Below are 25237 nucleotides of genomic sequence, written 5' to 3'. Positions count from 1 at the left end.
AGCTCCTCGCGCAACTACTCGCGATGACCCTTACTAGTCCTTTGACTCGCGCTCAAAAGTAACATAATAGGAAGCGATGGGCTGGACGAGAGGCACGTAACGCGGCAGGACGAGTAACGTGGTCGCACAACGTATTTACTACTTCCCACACTCATGCAGTGTGTGGCGAAGAGACTAACAGTGCAATAAATAAAAGCTAGTAAACAAAAACATGGGAGCCGTGATAGCCCAGTGGATATGACCTCTGCCTCCGATTTCGGAGGGTGTGGGTTCGAATCCGGTCCGGGGCATGCACCTCCAACTTTTCAGTTGTGTGCATTTTAAGAAATTAAATATCACGTGTCTCAATCGGTGAAGGAAAACATCGTGAGGAAACCTGCATACCAGAGAATTTCTTAATTCTCTGCGTGTGTGAAGTCTGCCAATCCGCGTTGGGCCAGCGTGGTGGACTATTGGCCTAACCCCTCTCATTCTGAGAGGAGACTTGAGCTCAGCAGTGAGCCGTATATGGGTTGATAACGACGAAACAAAATCATGTATAAGGGTACCTGACTGGTGCACGCGCTCCACAAGTAGACGCAGCTCCCCAGGCCGACGCTGAGCACGTTCTGTGCGGACCAGTCCACCAGGTTCAGGTAGAAGTCGTCTTGTAACTCGGGCGCGTCTAACACCTACAGACAACACGGTACAATTAGCTTCATTGGCTCGCTACTAACAGCCAGTTTCTTCATGTAAAGCTAAAGTAACAGTAAAAGTGGTAAGTAGTAAAGAAGACTTTAGTTTTCAGTGAAAAGACCGTCACTTTTGGTTTATGACGTTACTTTGACTGTTACTTGGAATGAAGAAAGTGGCCGTTAGACGTATGTTCTGTCACAACCCATTGATCTAACATTCCCTTTAGAGACAATTTGGAACATTACGTTTTCTGAAGTCAATTGCAATTTCGTATGAAAAATAAAAACCCTAGAAAAATCACAGTAGTGAATACTTGTATACGTCGAGAGATGAAATCGTTTAAAGGCTACATTTAACATCTAATCTAACATAAGTTTATAAACCGAGCTTTTTAAATTTAAAGCGACTGATAAATCAATCAAGCTAGGTATCATTTTTAGAGAAAAGAAAACGTCATTTCGTTCACGCAGGCACGAACTTACGAGTATATTAATAATGATGTTGGGATATGTACCTTGAAGGGAATCCTTGAAATCTTCCGTGTAGCTTTACGTGGGGAACGTAACAACTTTTGTGATTTAGCTGACACAGGCGAAAGGCTGTACGGCGACGGGTCTATATTCTCCTGAAACAAAGAAAGAATTTACATGAAAACACAAGTCAAAAACTTAAACAAAAAAAAATATATTCTTAAGAAACCCATAAAACGTGAGAATAATACAAAAGTAAATTTCAAACGTTATAATGATGTTTAACTTGTGGTCGTAAAGTGCACTAAAATAAGTAAACGCAATAAAAAACCTGAATCAAATAAACGTGACAGAGCAAAGACCCAATGGCATATTATAAAGTCGTACGACAAGACAGACATGAAAAAACTATAGCATGCATTTTTCGCTGGTCAGAGACATTTATTATACGCACACCTATAGAGATTTAAGCGTATAGAGATAATGTTTAAAAGGCTTACACAATAAACTAAGTAGTAGTAACTCATAAACTCTGGTTTATAATTCAATCAACACTCGACAACTTGAGAGACAATAAAATGATTGGACAAGGAAATAAATTAAATTTAATCGAAACATTTAACTACTCAACGAATCTTTCGTCGGCGAATAAACGCTCAGGTCAACAAAAAAAAAAACTTTAGTGGTGGTATAAAAACGCCTGGTTACAGATATCTCTTGACATTCTCATTATAGATACAGAGTCAACTCATCAAGATACGATGACCGAAATAATAGACTCGAGATTTCTTTCTAAATTAAGTTCACTATTACTACCGGACAATGTATTACAAGATTGGACATCAGCCAGTGATTATAGAGTACAGAAAAGCAAAAGAGGAAGTACGTCTATAAGTGTTAGACGGCGTAAGATTTACAAATGATGCTGTACTCATTAGGGGCTCCAGTAATAAAAAAGACAAATGACCAAGTTGCGAGGCAGAAAACCCTGACGGAACAAAAACTATAGACAAATTGAATCAACTAATTTAAACGCAGTAGAGGCAAGCGTTGGAAGACATCTACAAAAAATATACACAAGTCTTTGTAAGATCTTCATCATAGTCGCGATATAACCGGGCAACAATTTTTAAAACTATTACTAATCAGCAAATCATCACTTGGAAACCATAGTTTGCGTTTAAATCGGCATTAGTGTTGGTTTATTGTGAAAATCTAGAGGCCCAGTGGGGGAATTGTCTAGAAAACTTCTGAAGCGTAACGCTCAGTCCTTGAAAGGTTCGGCTACCCGTATTCTTTTGTACGTATCGTAAGTATAAAAAAATCTGAAAAAAAACACAACGTAACAAAATGAACTCTGTCTGGATTTGTCAGCGATTTTTTTACTACGGGCTTTCAATTTATCATTTTCATCAGTTGATTGGTCTTATTATATTACAGAGAATAATTGAACACGAATTAATAGTATAGCTACTACCGCTACATTGCTCTACATTTTTTAGCACTAAAAAAAACACTAGATGAATATAATGTCTGCAATTATTATCTCACTTTAATACTGTAATGAGAATTTTTCGCACTGTGAGACATCGTAGGAACTTCTCAGTAATTTGCTGCAAAAAGTGCACATTTCGCGTAAACACGCGGCCATAATCACGGCCGTGAACCCGGTTTATTGCGGTCTATATGAGTAACAAATCTTCATAAAGCATCGCAAATTTCGTGGGACGAAATTTACAACGTAGCATGTTAATACAACGTGCATAATTTTGTGATATAGCATTTTGAATTTCAACTAAAATAGTATACAATTTTATGACACATGGGCGATAAAGATAATATTGTGAGACTAAGATGCCCACTCAATGTTTAAACCATGCCGCATGAAAAGGACACGTCTTGCCACCTTTGGATCCACATTATTGCGATTCAAATGGAAATATAACTGTGTTGTGACACCCACTTCAAACAAAAACACAAGACGCTGGCACATAAACACGAGCGTTAAGCGCACTCACAATAAATATTGTTGATAAAAAAAAGGGATTTACACGTAATACTACAAGATATCGAGCCCATAACCGTTATACTGCATTTAGGTTATTCAATCATTGCAAATAAACAAACACGTGAAAAGTTGAATCCGATCCAACACGTGAACGATCCTATGAATGAAATAACGGAACTGCTGAAACAAGATTGAAAGTGCATTGTGTGCATGATGATTAATTCACAACTGCCACTTAAGGAGATATTGACTTAGTAAACGCCCCGCCCCCTGTGGTCGTCGACACAGTGGCCTTGGTATGTGGTCGAAAACGAATGCATATTATTATATTACGTAAGCCGAAAATTGCCTGCAGGAAATTGCAACTGGTTTTAAAAATGCGCAAGCAGGTCCATCAGCTGAGATTCTCGCGGATAACAAATTTAGAGATGTGACTTAGGAAGATAACGTGTTTTGTCATTTTGCTTATTATTAATACAGCGTATGCAATTATGTATATCTCTCGATCATCTTATAATGAGAGGTAAAATAAATTTCTGTGATTCGACACGGTGATTTTCAAAATCCGGTGATATATGAGAACATTAGATTTAAAACGAGGAAGTTTAAATAGATATTTTAAAATATGATTTATATTGTATAATATTAGAAGCGCATGACTAAGTCGGATTAAAAAAAAATGCTAAGAAGTTTAGACCACTTCAATAATTTGGCTTACTAATGCTGTTTTGATTAGACGAATTATGTTTTTACATAATGTTACAAAAAGTTAACCGTGCTTGAAGCAATTTTACATCACGTCATGATGTAGTAAAAACATAAATAGAATGTTTACCGAATACCAAAAGCATGTTATACTACCATCATCATTTTCATTTAGAAAAACGAAGCAAACCTAACATCCTGCACAAACGTAATGGCAAGCCTACAAAAGTAATGGCAAGTAACAAATTTAGATAAATATTTAAATATAGAATAGCATAAGAAGCGTGTCGGTAGTGATCATTGCATAGACTAGTGGTCATGTAGAATGTATAGATCCGCAATTGCCTATTTCCTCCACTGACAATTGCCCTATTCAACGAGAATAGACAAAAAGCGCCGCACAATAGATCGCAAAACGATATGAATTATACAATGGACATCGACCTAATGGACGTCCAGAGTAACTGCCGGCAGCTACTGAATACACTTAAAAGGAATATACGTATGTGGAGTATTTTAATGATCGAAACCAAATAAGCTTATATTTGAGTTCAACGAAATTGTAAACCCCATAGAAAAAGCGATTTAAATAAATTAAGAATCACAGAATGCAGTGCACGAATTACACTAATGACATGACAGCCTTGAGAAAAAGTAAAAGAAAAATTTCAATAAAACGCAAACCACAATGATGTAAGATGAATGAGCAATCAGAATACAAGTTTATTAACCTCAGACAGCAGACGCATAAAAAGCTAGAAATCTACCATGTAGTGACTAGATCTTAGATAACAGATTGATTGGTACTATAAATGGATGGCAAATTTTGTGACCTGCACATATCCGTAAACAGGTCACGTTAGATACGCATAAAAAATAAGCCACTCTACAAATCTTCGGTCCGCTTTCAGTTAACAAAAACAGAATACAAATCTAGACGGAACTAACTTGAATTTCACGCGCTTGTCGCGTATGGTGCTTTTTTTACGTGTGTCTATTCGAGCGAGGCTAGTTCAGATCGCAATGTGGTCGTACTCATGACTTGTATAGCTTCTCATTTAAGCACATTTCATGAAAGCTGTGTTTCAATATGCGTAGCATCTGACGTGATTCTTGCACGCTGATTCTTTTGAACTTTAATCATGTTTTGCTTAATACAGTAAATATGTTTTCATGAACATTGAACAAAATAATTAATTTTTCAGAGATCAACAAAAGTTCCCGCGGTGTAAGTCAAAAGTCTCGCTAATTAGAATTTGGTGTCGTGGATTTAACTCAATACGCTGGTTCAATTGACTTAACAGTATAAACAAACTTAACCCTACGGGGCCTCGATCGCAAAATACTCTGCATACAAGAAGTTGTGTACATAGTAAAAAAAATTAAGGCCAAGTTGACTCTTGCTAAATTCCCTCGCGTATCGGTAGATGTTTTTTCTGTAAACAAACCACTTAGTGAACACGGATGAGCACTTCTGGCTTTAAAAGCTGATGACACAGGAGCTACACTTACAAAATCATCAATTGCAAAATTAGATTGTTTAATTACTTAAAATACTGTCTTAAGCATGTCATCAATATAGTGCATTAGTAATAATACAACTTGTATGAAATTCCTATATTGATGACCCATTTGAAAAAAATGATGTAACCTAACACAAAGGCTTACGTGTGGGTGTTAAAGGCAACATTCGAGAATAACGATGAGGATTCAATTTTTAATTTCTTTTTTTTTATATCCAAATAACAATAGAGGTAAACGAACATCTCGTCTGATACCTATAATACGAAAGGCCAATCCTAGGTTCAGATCCAACATAATACCTAACGAACAGCCAATAAAGCATTCCATTGTAGAGATACGTGTTCCCGCAGTGCGGTGTCAGTCAACGACTTTGTCGTATTAGGAAACTACAACATTTCATGTATCAGATAACACATAGGACATATGCATGGTGATTAGTGACTTGTAAATGTCAATCAGTGTACTTTCGATCATTGTTAAAATATAAAAAATCGTAAAGAGGCACTTACACGTCAGTAAATGACATCTAACAATCAAGGCCACGAGTGTGCCTGCTACAAACACCGGTGGGCAGTCGACAAAAAAATTCGATTGGATATAATTAACGAGAAATGTCGACTGCGACGTCTTAGAAATTAGAAGCAACAACCTACACAATGATTCCAAACGTGACTAGGCTCTAACACAGGGACAATCTAAGACATGATCTAGATTGTAAGAACACAACGGCAGCCTGCCAACCATTCTCAAAAACAACTACAAAGAAATCGATTTCATGCAGCCAGAAAAAAAATAAAAATAAAAAATGCATCTGTCGAATCTAACATTGCAAAAGTTACAATTCATCCCCTGACAATGACCGCGAGTCTAGACTAATCTTGCTCGGCGAGTTGTCTATGCGAAGAAATATAATGTGAACGGAGAACTATTTTGATCAGCAAATAAACCTGACACAAAAAGTAAGTATATAATTTGTATTGTGTTTACAAGTACTTAAATATGTTTTAAAGGTTTTACGAAATTGAAGATCTTAAAGTTATTAACTGTTCGATTAGTAACATCTGAGAGCTGTAATGATTTTTTTTATGGACAGCCATTACTTGCAATTCACGTGAGTAACAGCACTTAGTCACGGCTTAGTTTTGCGAAAACAATAAATTAGAACCAATTTCTCTAGGGGTTATTATATCTCTCCCGAAGGATGTGGAACGATCAATTAACCAAAGCGTGAACCGATTGAATTCAAGACAATTCGACCTATAGCATCAGTGTTTCGAAAATTAGCATTATATCCCAATTTGGACCACAAATACTTTTTGCACCAATGCAAAAATACGTCACGCCGTACACTTCGTGCGTTGAAAATTTTAATCACGAATACGTTCCGACTTTTACTAATAATAAATAAAAAAACGGTCAGCAGTGACTGTAATACAAACGGACCAATGAACCCCGGGATCTCAGGCATCATTGAAATGCGCAAGCGCAAAATTTGTAAATTGCAAAGCGTCTAGACTTTTATCCGTTCAAGGTCTTAAAGCAAAAAGCATTAGATAAACCGCAACATGGCGATTCGTCGCGCCTGCATGTTACTTATGACGGAAAGCTTGATCCGTGAGTGGGTATGAAATTGCAAACACTATCAAAACAGGCGCAAGCAGATAATCAATTAACAGCTTAAGCTCAGGCTGATACATAATGCTATGTATTAAATCACGATGTTTTGATTAATGATACAATAGTGTCGAGGCCGGAAATATAGTAATTCACTGGCGAGAACATTTGAATTAAAAGTCTTTTTAACTAAACGAGACTTAATCTGTCTGTGTTTTTAACTTGACGATACTTTATCATACTGTGCAAAGCTAAACGGAAAAGTCAACACAAAATAGTACGTTTTATGAAATTGGTTATATTAAAAAGATGGAGCAAAATGGTTTTACTGGACAAAAAAATGAAAACCGTGTGCCAATAAATAAACTTACTAAAAAGAGTATAGGTATATATAAAGGTATATGGGTAAATGAAGTGGGCATTGAAATACTTATTCGAAATTTTGTTTCAAAAACAAGTTTTAGATTCACTGTCGTTCCATTTCAATTTTCAAATTAATTATATCTCCTTAACTTTAGATGCAATAAAAAATATTTCCAGGACAGTGATTCATTTATCAGACAGACTACCTACAGAGCATAAGAGACAAGAATATAATTCGAATGCTCTACCTTGCTAAATTAGAGGTGATTTACCCCGCCAACATGTCAGGTGGAGAACGATATAAAAAATTGGCACGTGTTCTCTACCTAATAGGTTTTTTTGTGCATGCGCTACCAAAATTACGCTTTTATACAAAAACATCTAGGTATTCTCTTATGTAAATAACTTAAATATTAACGAAATATGATGGCATATAAGCAAATAACTTTAAACTTGCAAGACACGGGCATTAAGACGTTTTTGTCATGTAAATGAGTGATTGTAAATAAACTTTGCATTAATACAGGATGGCAAGCACGTATTACTAATCAATAACTTTGAAAGACCTAAAACAAAGGCTATAGAGTATGGAAGAAATAAAAACGTTCGGAGGTACGAAAATGTGTGATAACAATACATTATCAAAAAATACTTCGGTGGCCAAAATATTAGCATATATTCAAAGCTCCGAAGTAAATTTATATGGAGACGCATTGGGAATTGAGTCACTGTCAATGCATTCTTATACAAAAACCAAAATTTGTATTCAACGGTCAATGCATGTGTAATCAAGTGGGTGGTGCCCATAGCACAAACTAGAATGTCATGAATTTTTGATAGCTCTGATCTAACGATAGTATTTCATACCATTTTTTACTACTAAAATGTTTGCCAAACTTAGATCATGAAACGGATGAATAGTAATGATTCGTCGTCGCTTTGGATAACATTGATATAAAGAGGTAAAGGACCTATGCAAAATGTAATTTAGTATCTCGTATAGGTCACAGTTAATAATAAACTTTAAACAAATTGAATTTTCCAAGAAAATGGTCATTGATTGTGCAGCTAATTCAAAGATTTCAATTAACATATAATTAGAGACTTACGCTAATATACCATTAGCTGACCTCCCGACCTCGGTAACTAAGATGTACTCCAGTTTTTTGGCAACCTTTTTGCTTCCAACCCGATGACAGCGGGGTCACAAACATCGTGAGGGTCGTGAATACCAATCAATGCTCTGACAAGACGCTAATGCACATAAATGGGGATAAACAAAAAATCCTGACAAACATCCGACTTGGTTGGATAAAATTTATTTATGACTTTTTTGTCATCATCAAAGTCTAGGTGCCTACGTGTACGTAATCTATCGATGATAACTCACAAACAACTCAGAAATGCGATAGGCGTTCTGACATGTTGCAATCACCGGATGGCAAATTCTAATTAAATCAGCCTTTTTTGTTCAACAACATTAATTACATGAGTTTTGTAAAATAATAATTTAATGTGAAACCTAGCCTGATTCAATACATGATAAATTTTAAAAGTATATATCTTAAAGTGAGCTAAGCAACATTTTCTAGGAATTTAATCAACACTACAGTAATTACTAGAGACAGGTAGTCAGCGTTATTTTTATAGGAATCATAATTATTATTGACGAACCAAGCAGATTACCCATCTGATAGTAAGTATAAAACCATCGCCCATAAACAAAACAATACTTCGAAGGGCATGTATTGACCACCAAAAATCCCCCAAACTGAGGCGTAGATACGAGGCCTTATTTGCCTGTAATTGCACGGACAAACATGTCTTTCAGACCGGAACACAACAATGCTGCTAGGCGGACAAATGCTAAGCATGGCGGTAGTACATCCCCGCAATAGCTCTGTCACAACAACTATACCTAAAACTAAGGCGTGAAACATTATATTAAAAGCTGTAAGCTCTGTTTTGAAAAAGACGGCGCAGGAGTCGTGACCACCACATTACACATGCATCCGACCGAGCTCTGTATTGAAAAAAACCACATCGACACTCAAATGACATGCAAAAGTTAATATTCTAAGCGTTTGACCGTAAAATTTTAATAAATTATTTTAGGTCGTTGTCACCAATGGAGTGATGTCAGTCGGACAGACAAATGACGGGCCAGAAATTTTGCCGCTGGTAAAAAAACAATGGCATTGTATCGGGCGTAATGGCCGGTGAAAAAAGATGCACAAGTAATAAAATTGGGAGGTGCGATTAAAAAAAAACAACTTGTATGTATGCTTGCTAAGAAACCTAAAGTCGACAACATAGAGTCACGAGTATGTTTTGAACATGCAGATAATAAATCGTAAAATCTACCAAAAACATTCGTTGAGTCATGAAATCTCTACAGACTTTTAAATATAAAGAAATTCATGTACTTCTTATTATTTTTGTATTTCGAAGGTTTTACATAAACCAAAGTAAATCATACTAAATAAACTCTACATTTTCTATTCCTTCCTTTAGTTAGTTAGTAAAAAAGACTGTACTATCCAGTTTTTTAAGTGTCGTGCTATGCAAATTTGCATTTTGAACGAGTAATAATGTATGGAATCGTGCAAAAAATGTTAGAATACGGTTTTTGTTGGTACAGTCATTGTCACTGACGCGCTAAATGGCTGCGTTGTGATAATTGAGACACAAAGGTATTTTTGCAAGTGGACACTTTATTTCTCCTTTACAAAACCGACACGTTTACTCGTGTTTGCTTAACACTAAAAATATGATGCTCCTATGTTTGCACAAGTTGTGTGCTTAACTACTTTTTTTTTCAACTTATTCGTAAGTCGAAATTTAATGAATATTCATTATGGGTTTTCTTTTTTGCACATAGGTATTTGTTGGTTTTTTAGTATTTGCTATTCGCGATGTCTGAGATTTATTGCATGCAAACGAAGCGTATCGATTTATTCTAGCTAGCAACGAATTGGTTAAGCCATTTTTGGTTACGTGACTATGTGACGTTGTAAAACAAAATAACAAATGTGTACATTTTTAAACGAGATTACTGTATCTATGGATTGATTCGTCGTATAATCGTCGTCGTCGCATCTAACTCTGCGAAACCTTTCGACTTGGTCGCAACTTATGAGCTATAAGAAGGCTCAGAGGGATGAAGCAAACTATACTCAGAGTGTTTTTACGTAATCGAATTTGAAATGAGGAGATTCGCCGATAAATCAAAGTCACCGACGTATCTCAACTAGTCGCAAAACTAAAGTGCAATGACAGAACGGGATACAGAACGAAGAGCCGATGAACGTAGGACCAAGTTGCTGAAATGGCGACCCCGCACCGGAAAGCGCAGTAATAGTCGACCACCGATTACATTTATCGGGTTTACATAATTAATATAAACGGGTTTTACATAATTAATAGAAACTGGTGTTCGGACGTCCTTACAAGAGGCCTATGGATATCTAGCAGAGGACGTAAACGTTTGATAATGATGAAACTTTCATACTTCTAGATAAACGTCTTTTATTCTTTTGTTCTTCTAAGAGCCCTCGTACTATGTCATATTACATTAACGCTTTTGTCATTGTAATAATCAAGTCAAAATTAACAAAGAAAAATTTCCGTCCCAGAACATTCTCGAATGTGTAGGTACATCACATAAAATTTTTCACACGCCATCTTGCTTTGCTTTTAATGCCTAGTTAGACACAATTTTCTCACGGACCGCGAATTTATTTCGTTCAGCCTGGAAGCATTTCCTACAAAATCGTATTATACCTACATCCTCTGTGAACGTGTTTGTATTTTATTTTTATTATGATTCTAATTGCATATACCTACAGATAACTAGGCTTAGAGCTTTAAACCAGCGTGCCTAACGACCTGCCGTCGGACATTTGCATAAATAATTAAGAGACAAAAGAATAAATTATGTGTCCATACTTCGCGCCAGGAGCCGAGCTTCTTATATTTAGGTACACATGTATATGTATACTCTTTAGTGGCACAGACACTGAAAAACATTTGTAAATATGCATTTATGTATATATAGTATCTGACACAAGAAGAGAGTAAGACCAAATAAGAGATGGTTAGAGTGTGTGAAAGAGTATATGTGTGTCAAGAAGCAGGCTATAAGTTAACGAATAATAGAAGCGAGTGGAAGAGATTGACATAGATTTCCAAACCCACGTAAATGGGAAAAGGTTAAGGGTATGATGACACTCTTTCGTGGCACAGACATTTATGTAGTTATATCTGATAGACAAACGTTTAATGTTTGAGATGATATGAAAAGAAACATTCAATGACTGAGATTCAAGGACGATCCTTAATCCAGAGTCCAGGAAAGGTTTGAATAGTTAGAATTTCATCTATTCATTGAAATTTACATAGCGTAAAGTTAGTTTAACACTAATGCATTAAATATTTGGTTCCAGAATGTTGACTGGATTTTCGGCATCTATATTTAAAAATCCTCAGTTACATTATAAGTCTTTAGCTCTAGCTGTCAGGATACTGCATAATATTACAATTTTAAAAATACCCACGCTCATTTGCATCAAGTTCGATCGTAACTTCGTAATACATATTCCTTAGGTAAGTAGAAACATAAGAAAGGAGTGACATTCGATAATTGGATCGTCTTTACAAAAGAGGACCGGTGCGTTTGCGTAATAACTAAACAATACGAACTTTGTAACAGCATAATGCGGCACTTAGTAAGGACTATTGAATAACATATATTTACTTGGCTTTCAACTTCTTTGATTCCGTTTGTGATTCTATTTTAATTTATAACAAGTTTAGCATAATTTCTAAGCCATGCACAAGTTTGTTTAAATCAAGTTAAATAGGTACTTAATGTACATACGTAATTTAATATTTCAAATAATTATTATTTTATTATAATAACATCTTTCATCTACGTTAAACTTGTTTATGTTGCAAAATAGATATATGTATATTCCTTATAATAATAATAAATAAGAAAAATAGATATTTTTCTAATTGAAATTGGGTACTGATGCAATATAAATATTTACATTTCTTACGAATAAAGAACCCCTCTAATAAAGTCGGTGAACTCCTTCATGACCTACTTAATACAAAATCGAACCACCCAAAAGGGCTCAAAAAGAAACAAGAAAACAAAATACACATCTTCGAAAACCCAATAATTTCTGTCCCCTGGGTTTCTGATGGTAGTAATTAACATTTACGACCTCGGGATACTATACGCCATGGAGACGGGCACTAAAAGTTTCAAATTACTGTAACAATAATATCTACCAAATCAATGCAGATAAATTTAAAAATACCATCGTGCCAAAAATGGTTCAACCACTTTAAAAAAATAACAATCCAGAACTACAAAAAGAAAAAACTGCGAAAGCAGATACGAAAGTAATAAAGATTATAGCTGAGAAACTTGATGGTCTCAAGTAGACTGATCCCAATATAACTTCTTTCTTAAGGTTGGTTCACATTATTAAAGTTGCTGGATTCAGTAAGTTCACAAAAGTGAAATAGAAAAAAATACAAACCAATATCTCTTAAATTATATAAAACACCGTTTAAACCACGTTAGACCATGTTGACTGTTCCAGTGATTGTGTAGTCTTATCTGTGTACTGAATTAAAAAGAAAGCTACCAAAGCGTTTAATAAGGTACTGAAAGAATGTAAAGTAAATTCATATACTATCAATTCGGTGTTCGAATATTAAAACAGTAAGAATGGCTTGGGTGTAATACGCTAAAACGCTGTTGAAAATGTGAATCGGCAATAACAAAGCAGAACGAACCATCATATGACCCTATAATAAAATCTCCTAAGCATGGCATCCTACGTAGTTTATTTTTAAAATGCACAAAGATACTGTCACAACAAGATCCGATCCACATTAGATGTTCAACTTTACGCGACATAATGGCCCATTTGAATACATTGGCAAATTTAATCCAAAACCACCATCAACGGGTTAAACGCAGAGGTCAAGTGTAATTCGAGTGTCTTCTTTGAAATTTTTGCGGGTCAAACGGTAATTTCATTACGCCAATACTCTTATCATATACGCGTTATGACCAAATTTTAAGACGGTAATCGTAAACTGGTCAGAATTTTCGACAGATTTTTTTTTGTTGCAATTTTAGATTTTGCAAAGGCGTTTTATTACGAGTGGCACAAATCAAAGGGTACAGGAAAAACAAAAAGTATGCGTTCCGAAAATGGTCGCCAATTATTCTTTTCTAAACAACTCATCAAGTTGTATAGGAAAAAATTTTGGATATATATCAACTTGATGCATTCATAAATATCCCCGTGACATCAAAGCATTGGATCTTTGGTATTCGTCCGCCTAACAAAATTTATCGTCGACACTTCATGATCTGCATAAAAGCATAAATCAAAAGCCAATACAAAAAGTATAACATTTCGCCGGTCCTATATAAAAACGTGCAAATTACTAATTACCTTTTATTCTTCAATTACGGTTTATTGATGGCAAATAAAAGACTTGATGCAATTAGACAGGTCTAAAATACTGATTTTTTGTTTATAATACCTTTTAGACTGTGAGTACTAATTTGATGTGCAATTATATTGATTGAATGAAACAAAAAGTTTAATTTATCAATTACAAGCAGAATTTGTATATGGTCAGACCATGATTTGGAAAATAAAGCTGTTAGATGCCGTTACATAAAAATATCTAAATATATATCTGATTACTAAACGATTACGTACACATGTACGTACTCGTATGGTATATGTTATAGTAATAGTAAGTACTGGTTAAGTTAAACTATTGTTACTTACTCAGTACTTACTATTACTATTGGAAGTGTTAAAAACATTTCTAAATAAAAACAATGTGTAGTACTTTAAAAAAAAAAGTAATCGGACAAAAATAACTTAAATTTAATGAAAAATAGATAAATTGGTATACATAATATTCAATACAACATAACTAGTTAAATCAATCACACGTGATTTTAAGTGACGAATTTAGTAGATATCGCGTTACCTCGAAGGAATGTATTACTGTCATTAAAATCATTCTGAGTGGTAGCTTCATCTCAAATTTAACACCCTGAGTCATTTTAGAAAACATAGAATTCGAAATTGTCCAATGCTGGAAAATGGAACCCAGAATACATGGAATTCACAATCAAATGTTATAATTGGATAATAGTATAGTATATAAATTATGACTCTTTAAGTCTTCAAGACTCCTTAACCTTATTCCTCTTTCTACTAAGAGAAGAAACTCATAAGTAAGACATTAATTATGACAATGATAGCGACAGTAATGATCGTTAAAGTAATTGTTGGTGTTCCTCATGACCGAGGTATAAACATGTAAAGCCTAATTAATTATAAGCCTTATATCCGACACATTAGAGGGCAGGATATAGAAGCGAAAAGATGAATTATCTTAAATCACAAAGGTAATTAAATGCAAACTTTTAAGACAGGATATAATGTACGCAGTTTAATCGCCGGCCATAACTTTTACAATTTAAATCCAAACATTCTAAGTATAGATACGAATTTGATCGGCTTACCTGAACCGGGAGGATTCCAGATTTCGTGAGAAAAAGGTCTTTTAAATATAACTCGATTTCATCGCTATCCTCATATTAAACGACGTTTTTGGTGTTAGAATATTTTTTATAACTTTTGATATACCTACCTAAATTATGATATACTTTGTAAGTAGATGCCTTTGTAAGTTAAAATAGCCTACAATGATAAATTATGAATCGCTATTATTAGTAAGAAATAAGAATCGTATCTACAAGCTGTCTTTGTGCTTAGCTACATAAGAAAATAAAAATAAGTATAACTGTATAGGTAACAAATAATAAATACATTTTAAATAAAAATTACAGAAGACAAAAAAAAATAGGCAAATGACAATTAATGACTATGATGAAATATTTTTTTTTTATTTTTTTGACTAACAGATGATAACTATGTGTACAGAAAAATAAAACCAAATAACTATGCCAGACCTGACGAAAAAACCATCTAGATACAACAAAAATACTAAAATAGAGTATCCTCAGGAGACGTTGACTTTAATGTTCAACAGCCAAGTAATCCAGTACCTAAGACCCAATTTAAAAGCTTCCGCTAGTAATACTCAATATCATAAAAACAACAAACAAGCAAAATATTAAATTTACCTCAGCGCTGTGTACCGGTGCTCGAAACCTAAAAACCGGCGGAGAGTATGCCAAAGCCGCCCTCGCAGCTGACGCCACTTGGACAGCACCGAGCGCTGCTCTGTTCCCCTCCGCACAGTTTGTGGGTGGACCTCTGAGTTCTTCTATCTGAGCGCCCAGGAGTTCGTTGCGGAGGAGACAGCCGTACGCTAAGTGGTCTCTACCGCCGCCGGCGCCGTCGTTGCTTCCGTCGCTTCGTGGTTTCTTTGCCGGTTGGTTTTCTGTTCCACGACGTATAGCTGCAAAGAAAAGAGAACATTTAGCATTTAATGAATTTCAGCCATAGTAGGCAAAAGAGCAGAAAGTAGAAGAAGTTAAACTTGGCGTTTCAATAGAGCTTATAAACCAAACTTTAAATAAATAGCTTTTGATTTTAAAAATTATGGTATTTTCACTAACAGAGTGAAAAGTTATCTAGAAAGAATTTAGATTAATGTTTCTAAATACTGAGCTAGAATAAGCAAGAATAACCATTTTGAATTGGTAAGATTTTACAAATGGCACAGGCAGGCTACAGCGACACCAATGCCACAATTTGAGCTATTCGTCTGCTTAGTGTTTTAATTAGGGTTTTCCAGTAGAACTTTATTAATATTGGGCAAAGCTTAGTAAAGATTTAAAAAATAAGCCACATCCTGTAGTCTCCGGTACGGTGGTCTTGCTATACCTGTCTCTAGCAGCGATTATGTAAGACGGTTCAAACATAACAAAACTTTCAATTACTTTGTAAAACTCTATAACATTTGAATACAGACAATCATTAATTAAAGTTTATAGCATTTTTATTTCAAGGACCACTAATATTTGTATAAGTAAATCACCCAAAAAATCAAATTAAGTTAACTCTACTTAACTTGAAAAGGTAAAGTTTAATTACATGACCGCCAGAAATTAAAGACAGAACCTCTGTCCGTTACAATCGGAGGTGTAAAGAATACCGTGACCGGATTTAATAATACATACATTTCATCTTATTACAAAGTAATTACATTAAAAACATTCGCAAAGAGAAAAAAATATAAAGCAGGTAGTAGGTATTTGCAATCGGCAGTACGGTTTCAAGTGTTTTTGACAACTGTTCTCCTCGATATCTCCGCGCGCTGCTGTGGCAATGTCGTTCTGTCTTTTGTATAAAGAGTGCCGCCGCATAAGGCATTTTAATTTGAAGACACTAAAATTTCAAGACTTTTATCCCGTATATTTAAGAATTTACATAGCGGGGCATAATTTCTTTAGGTGAATATAATTTTGCGTTGCACTTTAATTTGGGCACACTTAATGCCAGTCAACTGCCTCTTTGACCCTTGTAGAAACAAATCCTTTGGTTCTAGGTTCGAGTCCTGGGTCAGGATAATTTGTTTCTTCCATAAAACTCTTAGTAGCATCTTGGAGGAGTATCCCTTGGAAATCACATTAAGCCGTCGGTTTCAATCATTATTACAAACATCTAATAATAAGCATATTAGATCTGAGGGTGAATCTAAGCTCAAATCCATTTTGCTAAACAACATTAAGTCTTATACCAAAAAATTTTGATCGTCCTAGTATATTTTTCACAATTTCTTTTCTGTAGCCACGTCAGACATTTTAGACATTTCATTTACATTAGATAAAATTATATTTTAGAAGACACCTATGTCCCGTGCTAAAAACAGGCATAATCTTGTCTATAAATATATCAACTTTTGAACTTGTTTGCTAATGTAGTAATAATTATTTTTTTGGCGCAGAGGCAAATGATCTAGGAACAGGTATAGGCACGCGCCGACTGCACTAATATATTTCAGATCACTTTGCATTAATTAATTAAATCGGAAGTTTTTCTACTCATATAACACTTGTAAAGTCACTAAGGTGAAACATCTTAGCATATGAATTTATTTCCAAAAAGGTTATCTCAAAATAGCGTCTGCTACACTTTTTATAATTAAATAAGCCAAAGTGCTATTTATTATAACGTATAAACGTAAATAAAAAGACAGTCAACAAATAGCGGTCAAATAGGAATATAACTTCTTTCTTCATTGCCATGGAACGAAAGAGAGATCGATATTTCGATCCGCCGCTTTGTCATTTAATCTTCATTAAATGACACGCACCTACTGGACTAGGTAATGTTAAAAAACTTTTATAAACTTAGCCCAAAAATAAAACCGCAAATTCGCTTCATGTTTCTCTGTTAACTTTTATGAAGATTTGATCTACCATCCATATACCAACAAAGAAACAAAAAAAATGGGAGTGAAATGAAAGATTGTATCCATCATTTTTAATATGGGTGCACTACTCAATGTTTAACACCTTTTTTTGCCACCCCACAAGTCACGGTGAACCTCTAAATGACAGATATTTATCTGACGCGGAGGTAACTAAGCCGTAAATAGCTATGCGCACGCGTTGATTAGTCGTGTCCTGTCAGTACCATATGGGCGCACTCGTGCCGCTTGTGATTCACGACCAAAAAGATTCCAAATATTTAGACATTTCAACGCCTATCTGGATATATCGCTTTTGACGTAAGCTTTTGGCCTTTTTTAGGATTTTCGTTTGTGTAGATAAAAAAAAAAACTTAAATGGTTTCTTTACATCCGCATGATACCAAATGCAAAGACAATTTAAATTGAATTCATTAGAAACATATAAATTAAAGGTCAATAACCTTAGAACGTAAGATGCACACCTATTCTTGTACATTATTATTTAAGACCAAGGTTCTCCGACTGTTTTGAAATAAAATGATGACTACGCTCTAAAAGCTCTTTGTGACACCAACCTTCTCATTCCTCATACCTCTTGGTAAGATTATTGTGTTTCGTCAAAGAAACTGGACCTTGATAATAATACAGATGAGAAGTAGACACCCATCAACCAGATGTACAGTGATAACTTCACCAAGTAACACAACCAAAACCATCAATGTAACTTTAAACCTACACACAAAAGTATTTCCCTGAAAAATACTCGTAACAATTAGATAACAAATGAAACAGTGATGAAAAACATCAATATAAATATCGCCAGATGGTAACAAGCTAGATAATGAGACAGTATGACCTAATGACTAGTTGAATGATGATTAACTACAATAATCAAGTGCAAGAAAAAATGTCATTAGAAGGAATACTAAAAAAAAACTCAAATTAGCGCATGCGCTATTTCTTAGCGATCCGGGAGATATTACCAAAATATTCAGTTTCTCCGTAGGCAGAACATTTCGGTTATAACTGAATATGTGATTCACCGGCGAGAAAAATATGCACCGATGATTCACATAAAAATCGGAATTGACAATAGACATGAGTTGCAAGAAAACTGCGAAGGTAAAAAGGATAATTGAATTGAATAGAACTAGATGAAGTAATGTTAGACATATTTGATTGTAACTGTCCAACTTTGCATCGGATTTTCTAATACTCGAGAACTTGCAGCAAACAAAATTATACACTTTTACAGCCCAAACGGACCATGCAAATCTGATCAAAGAGGTGAAAAAACACATGTTTACACTTTTTGACAGATTAGAGCGTAGTGGCGCTTTCTTAATGACATAGGTGCTACTGTGAATATCTTGTCAAAAAATTCAATCCAATAAACTTTATTGTGGAACTAAAATTTTAGTAAGCTGCATAGAGTTGCAACCTAAAGACCTAACTAAACAAACCAGAAAGTTACCAATCACAAAGCAATAGGTATAATTAAAAAAAGGTATCGCAGAGTTGAATATTCATTCCTGTTTTAAATTTTTTCACCAGCCTGTCAAACAATACCTGACCAATAGAGTTTTAATTAGAAGCAATTAATATAATATCCTCAATTTCTCGTTGTATAAAAATCCACAAGAATTTAGATTTAAACGTCCATAGAAGAGTAAACTGTTTACTCGATAGTGAGAATTACGATGTAGTTTTCAAACAATTTGCTTTGTAGGACGTAGACATCCATTATAATAAACATATACCTACTACTGCTGCAAAGGATTTAAAGAGGTACAGACATAATAAGGACAACGACGAACATATTGGTCTCTTTAAATTCCAAGACGAACAAATTAAGATGCATAATGTAGATGCCCTCTCAATAATGAGAGTTACTTATGCAGTCATTGAATTGACTGACCCTAGCTAACTAAAATGGTCTGATTTGTGCATCAACAGAAATGACAAACTTCTAGCTACATAACATGACTGAAGATTTTTATTCATGATTAAGACACAATTTCGTTACTTTAAAAAGGAAACTAAACTTACCTACGTATGTATATAAAAACCAATTTTAAATTATGCACATCTAATGGAGGAAGATTAATCCTTGATTTATTTTATTATGTATACCTACTAAATAATCTTTAAATCTCGATAGTCGCCAACAATTTGCTAATTGGTTGTAAAATAAAACAACTATAATGCAATTCTGTGCTCTTAGCTTAGAGCTAAATTGATTATTTTTACTGTATTTCGCCATTAGTTACTTTAGACTGCGATGTAATTTATTGTAGTTTTCGAATATAGTGTTCTTTTAATTGTCAGATTTTGTTTTCATAAACGTTCGAAAATCTTAAATTATTATCAAGGTATTGCTACGTTTTTTTATTGTTATAACTTGCAAAAAAATGGAAACGCCTATGAGCACCACTTTCCAGGATACACAAGGAATACCTCCTACAAGTGCTGCTTCTTGTCCATGAACCTGAGGTAAACGTGTTACTTTTCATCTGTTTTTAATTACACCGACATCCCTTCAGACCGTTCAGACTCTTCAGACTGAAACACAGCTATGCTATTAAAAAGCGTACCGGTTATTCTAGTCATTAAAAATCTGTACAGTGACATTAAAGACCCAAATTACATTCCTTAGAAAGTGAAGTAACGACAAGTAACATAATTACTAAATAATTGTTTATAACACATTATTTAAAGGATTAACACATTAGGTAGGTTAAGATATATCACATTAGGTAGAGGATAAAATCATATTCAATAAATAAGTAGTAGTTTTGCGATGAACAAATCGTGTACATTCATGTACCGATTGATATCTGACACACTACTGGTACTGGTATTTTAAACGCTAATAGCACGGCTACAACTTCTTGGAAATTCCAATAAGTAAATGGTATCAACAATAGGCATCTACCGCGTTTACTTCTACAGAAATGTATATCCACCAAATCGAGGAATTGCGTAATACATTGTCAATAAAGAATATTACATAGTTACATACATAAATACAAGTTACGCGCGAAAAACATAACCCTTCTTGGCACTCGTGTAAAAAGATTAATACAAACACAAAGGCTATTGAAAATAAACCATAATTACTTGATTAAATAAGCTACAAGCTACAATAGCGTTATCGAAGGTTGGCTGAAACTTATAGAAAGTGTGACACCTTATTTTACACAAAGTAAAAAAAAATGTTTTGACAGTTATATCAGAGATATATTATATTAAATGCTCGTTCTCCATAGTGTATGAGACAACTTTTATACATCCCAAGAGTAATAAAAAGTTCACTAACATTAAGAAACAATCGGATATTCATATTATTTCTCCCAAATTTATTAGTGCACGTATCTATAATTATCACTTCCCATATAGGTTCAACGCTCTACAGACCGGACGTCGGGACTTCGGAAATGCGAACCGAAATTGCATTTCAATTCTAAACCATGTGTCAAGTGGAAGTCCCAATCGAAAAGCTAATATAAAAGTACGATCACACAATTTCCTTCCTGAGCGCCGCCCATACAAGGCGCACACACGTTACACTTTGTACGTATTTGGTTAGGTACGTGACGAACCAACAGATATAATTAATTCGGACCAACGCCAAATACGTCGCGATGCCAACTGACGGGATACTGGGCTGAAAGGTGATAGGAATAAAGATTACAATGGCGAGCAACGTGAAAAGTCTAATTGTCTAAATCTAACCGCCTTTTGCAAGGCCTCCACCTACAGTGCTTCCCACATCCAATTTAGACGCGAATTGGACCAAATTTCGATACCTACTGGAGAGCACGGCATATAAAACGACCTAGGTACAATTCGTTCAATATAAAAATTGATGTACCTGAATTACCTGCCACATTATTGCGTAATGCGTAATGTGTTCAGTACGCCGTACTGAAAAGGGAATGATAGTTTAGCCGATTCTGTGACTTCGTCCGCGTGCAAACCCAACGCATTACTTATTTAACTATACCTATAAACCTTCGTTTTGAATCACCTTATCTAACAATGAAAACTACATTAAAATACATTGCGTAGTTTAAAATATCGAAGCGTACATACATCGGGAAATGAATTTGTTTTATACTATGTTTAGAAGAAGCATGACAAGTTGAACTGTGATTTATTTTTCCCTTACAATTTTCGTATAATTTGTCGATTTCGAGGAAAGATTACCTAACAAAAATATTATAATTTGAAACGTGTATCCTAATAGAGTGAACAGGCATCTTCTAGGCAAGCGCACTTCATTTTAGACATAATCATTGCTTTTCATCAGGCCTGATTGTAGTCAAGCGCAAGCTAACATATTAAAAAAATCGTAAAGATATAGTGTTACTTTTATGTAATTCTGTATCTCCATGAAGATGCACCAAACACCGAGGGAACCACAAACAAATTTCTGCATGAGTGCTTATCTAGTACACACATTACGAAAGATAGCTTGAGACATACAAATATAAAATTTTCCAATGCTTAAAATCAACTGTAGAATAACAAATTGATGACTAAATTTAAAACTTAATAAACAATGGGCATCATTATTCATACATAAACACAAAGTAGGCATAAAAGCGTCCATGAATCAGTAAACACCGTAAGCTAGAAACAAAACGAGGCACCCAAAGCATTTTGAAAATGTGTAGATAACCAAAAAAACGAAACGACACCATTCCTAATGATTACACTATCTATTGAAAACCATTGAAAGTGTGTCACGCACTCCAGGTCTTATCGTCGCGACGCTTTTTTGTAGCAGGTGAAAAAACGGAAGTCACAACAGTAGGTAACTACCGTCTGATATCACTTGTACCATTGTTACTAGGACACGGATCGGCATAATAGAATTCTTGGTAACATTACCAGTTAAGTTAATGAATAAATTAAACTAGACGCCTACAATACGGTTTGCGTTGGAAATCGGAATGCGTTAGAATAACCTAAGCTCAATTTATTTAATTGCACAATTAATGACGCTTATATATTCTTGTACAGCGCTAAATGAGAGACAGAGATAGTAAAACACTGAGACCGATAATGGAGATACATTTTAAAATAAATTCACATAACTGCAAACAAAGGACTAAAACACCGTAAAAAAAGTAAAATTAAAACTACGCAAAAATCCTAAAAGGAAGCCAGTTATAAAGTATACTTATATAATGTGGAAAGGCATACAAGGAAATAATCATTGCCAATTGGTAAATGATCCCCTACTGCCTACACCCAACATACTCGTAGTTGCAACCATGAGCTAGGTGCATTTAATATGAGTAGTAAAACGGTAACCATAGGTTGTGATAATAAGGGATCGTCCTCACAAGACAAATCAGTTACAAGTGACACTAAACCACGTACTGTAATTATGGAAAATAGACGTTCTTAATCTATACTTATGTTAATAAATATGTTAACACAAATCATACTTATGCTGTCGCTTGTCAATTAAGTTTGCTAAGAAGATCTCTTTTTTTCTGTAAATAGTTAAATCACGCTCAATTTTAACGGACAAATGCAATCGAATTATGTTTGTTAACAAATATAAATAAAATACTAATCTAATGTATGAATTTTTAGATAACCACTGCAGATGGGGAAAATATTTAGATGACATTATCTAAATTGCCTCAGATGTGTATTTAAATCAGCGGACATTATTTTTGGAATACAAGAGAGTCTCAATCGATAATTTATACTAATACTCTACTTAACGACTTTCACTCGAAGGGCTCTTTGAACTTTGTTTAATATAAATAAGATAACTAATTGGTTCATTCGCCCCGCTCCTGGACATTGGCGGATGCAAATGGAGAGCCATGTTTACTTTAAGTGGACCCGAGATTAGGGATGTCTGTCACAGCTCACAGGAAGGGAACTTAACTAATTAAAAATAAAAAAAAAAAACATTTGCGAGAGCAGCCAAAAGAAAGCCGTATTTACATGAACAGGTACAATGTTGTTTAGAAGACGACAACTTACGAGTACTATAAACAGGAATTAATTGGAAACTCTTCATCAATAGCGGTATAAACAAAAATAGTTTTTTAGTCATGGAATACTTTTAGAGGAAAGTTTGTCTTTTGATGTAGCGGTAACAGTCAAGTTTGTGTTTGAAACTGAAGGAGCGTAAGGAAAGCAGAAAGATGTTTATAAATTATCTTCTAATGAGTAGTTACTAAGCAATAGATTTTTGGTAGGAAGGTTTAGTTTAAAAATATCCTTACATAGTATTAATTTATCGACTGTAAAGAATAAAAGACTATCCGAGAAATCAAATATAAAAGGTAAAACAAGAAAATCGTAAGCAAAAAAATACCTATCCTAGATTATTGAGCTGCAATGTAATCCTATCGGTTAGGCTCTCGATTACGCGCCCTAGATTCTAAATGGCAGTACGACTCCACTGCACTATAGGTACAAGAACGTTCAATAAAGGACTTATAACGGTACCTATTGCACTGACGTTTCTAGCAATTGATCGAGCCGATCCCTATACAAGGCATTCTTGTTGGGAGTCTCACGTAACATTTATATATAGCTAACTTTCTTCATTATAGACTTTGCCTTTTAACTCCGTGTACTTTCATAGTACGTGTCTATTCATTAGATGATTAAATAAGTATACATTCTATCCGTAAAATATAGGTATAATTATGTCATCACCGGCTTTTTTGAAGATCTATAAAATGTAATGTTATTGCTATGTTTTGTTCTCTCGAAGGGATCAGGCTGCGTTTTCGATGAGGCAACTTGTCTTTCTTGACACTTCCAATAATTACCGTAATTTTTTAAAAACCATTGATAAATTATAATACTTTATCTTTACCATGATCTCTATTGATGAAAAAGGCATGAAAATCCGTTCTGTAATTTCGAGTTTGTCGCAAACAGTCAGACGGAGAAGACTTTGTTTTATATTAATTAGACATATTATAGACATATTCTACTCAACAATAATAGTTTACTTTAATAAAACTCCTCTTATAAAACAAAACTGAATCTCTACAAAACAAATTACAATGCACCTTTTTACTTAGGCGTGTTTTCCAAGTACTCGTTATCTAGGAATTCTCCATCGAGTGCCCATGCTTTCTCGACCGTGCCCATTATCGGTAATGTCTTCCATGTTTCCGTGTAAACCCACTGTTGTGCGGTGGTGGTGTTTATGGCTATCTTTATAGGACCCCATAAAGTTGCGTTTCATTAAATGTTTCAGTGGTGCAGAGAGTTAGACAGAGCTTAATTATTAGCAGACGCCCGCAACTTCCATGTCGTAAAATAAGTACTGGGTGCAGTCTAATGTAGCACGCTACTTTATTAAATTCATTACTAAGATTTATACAGGGTGTCCCGTAATTAATGGATAAAACATAAATGACAGATACACCAACTAATTATCTGAAACTAA

General features: G+C 34.6%; 1 protein-coding gene across 1 annotated transcript in view; it reads right to left on the bottom strand.

Moving 5' to 3' along the window:
- The window catches only part of LOC112053505 (fizzy-related protein homolog), a 71948-nt gene that overhangs the window by 20603 nt on the left and 26108 nt on the right, over positions 1–25237 (bottom strand). Inside the window, exons 2-4 of the mRNA XM_024092940.2 lie at positions 15560–15837; positions 1190–1300; positions 549–671 (exon numbers count right to left, since the gene is read on the bottom strand). Of these exons, the coding sequence (XP_023948708.1) occupies positions 549–671; positions 1190–1300; positions 15560–15837 (512 nt within the window). The remainder of the gene's footprint in view (positions 1–548; positions 672–1189; positions 1301–15559; positions 15838–25237) is intronic.

Source organism: Bicyclus anynana, chromosome 4, assembly GCF_947172395.1.
Source record: "Bicyclus anynana chromosome 4, ilBicAnyn1.1, whole genome shotgun sequence".
In the NCBI taxonomy this organism is placed as follows: domain Eukaryota; kingdom Metazoa; phylum Arthropoda; class Insecta; order Lepidoptera; family Nymphalidae; genus Bicyclus; species Bicyclus anynana.
This window is presented reverse-complemented; position numbering and strand designations above follow the sequence as displayed.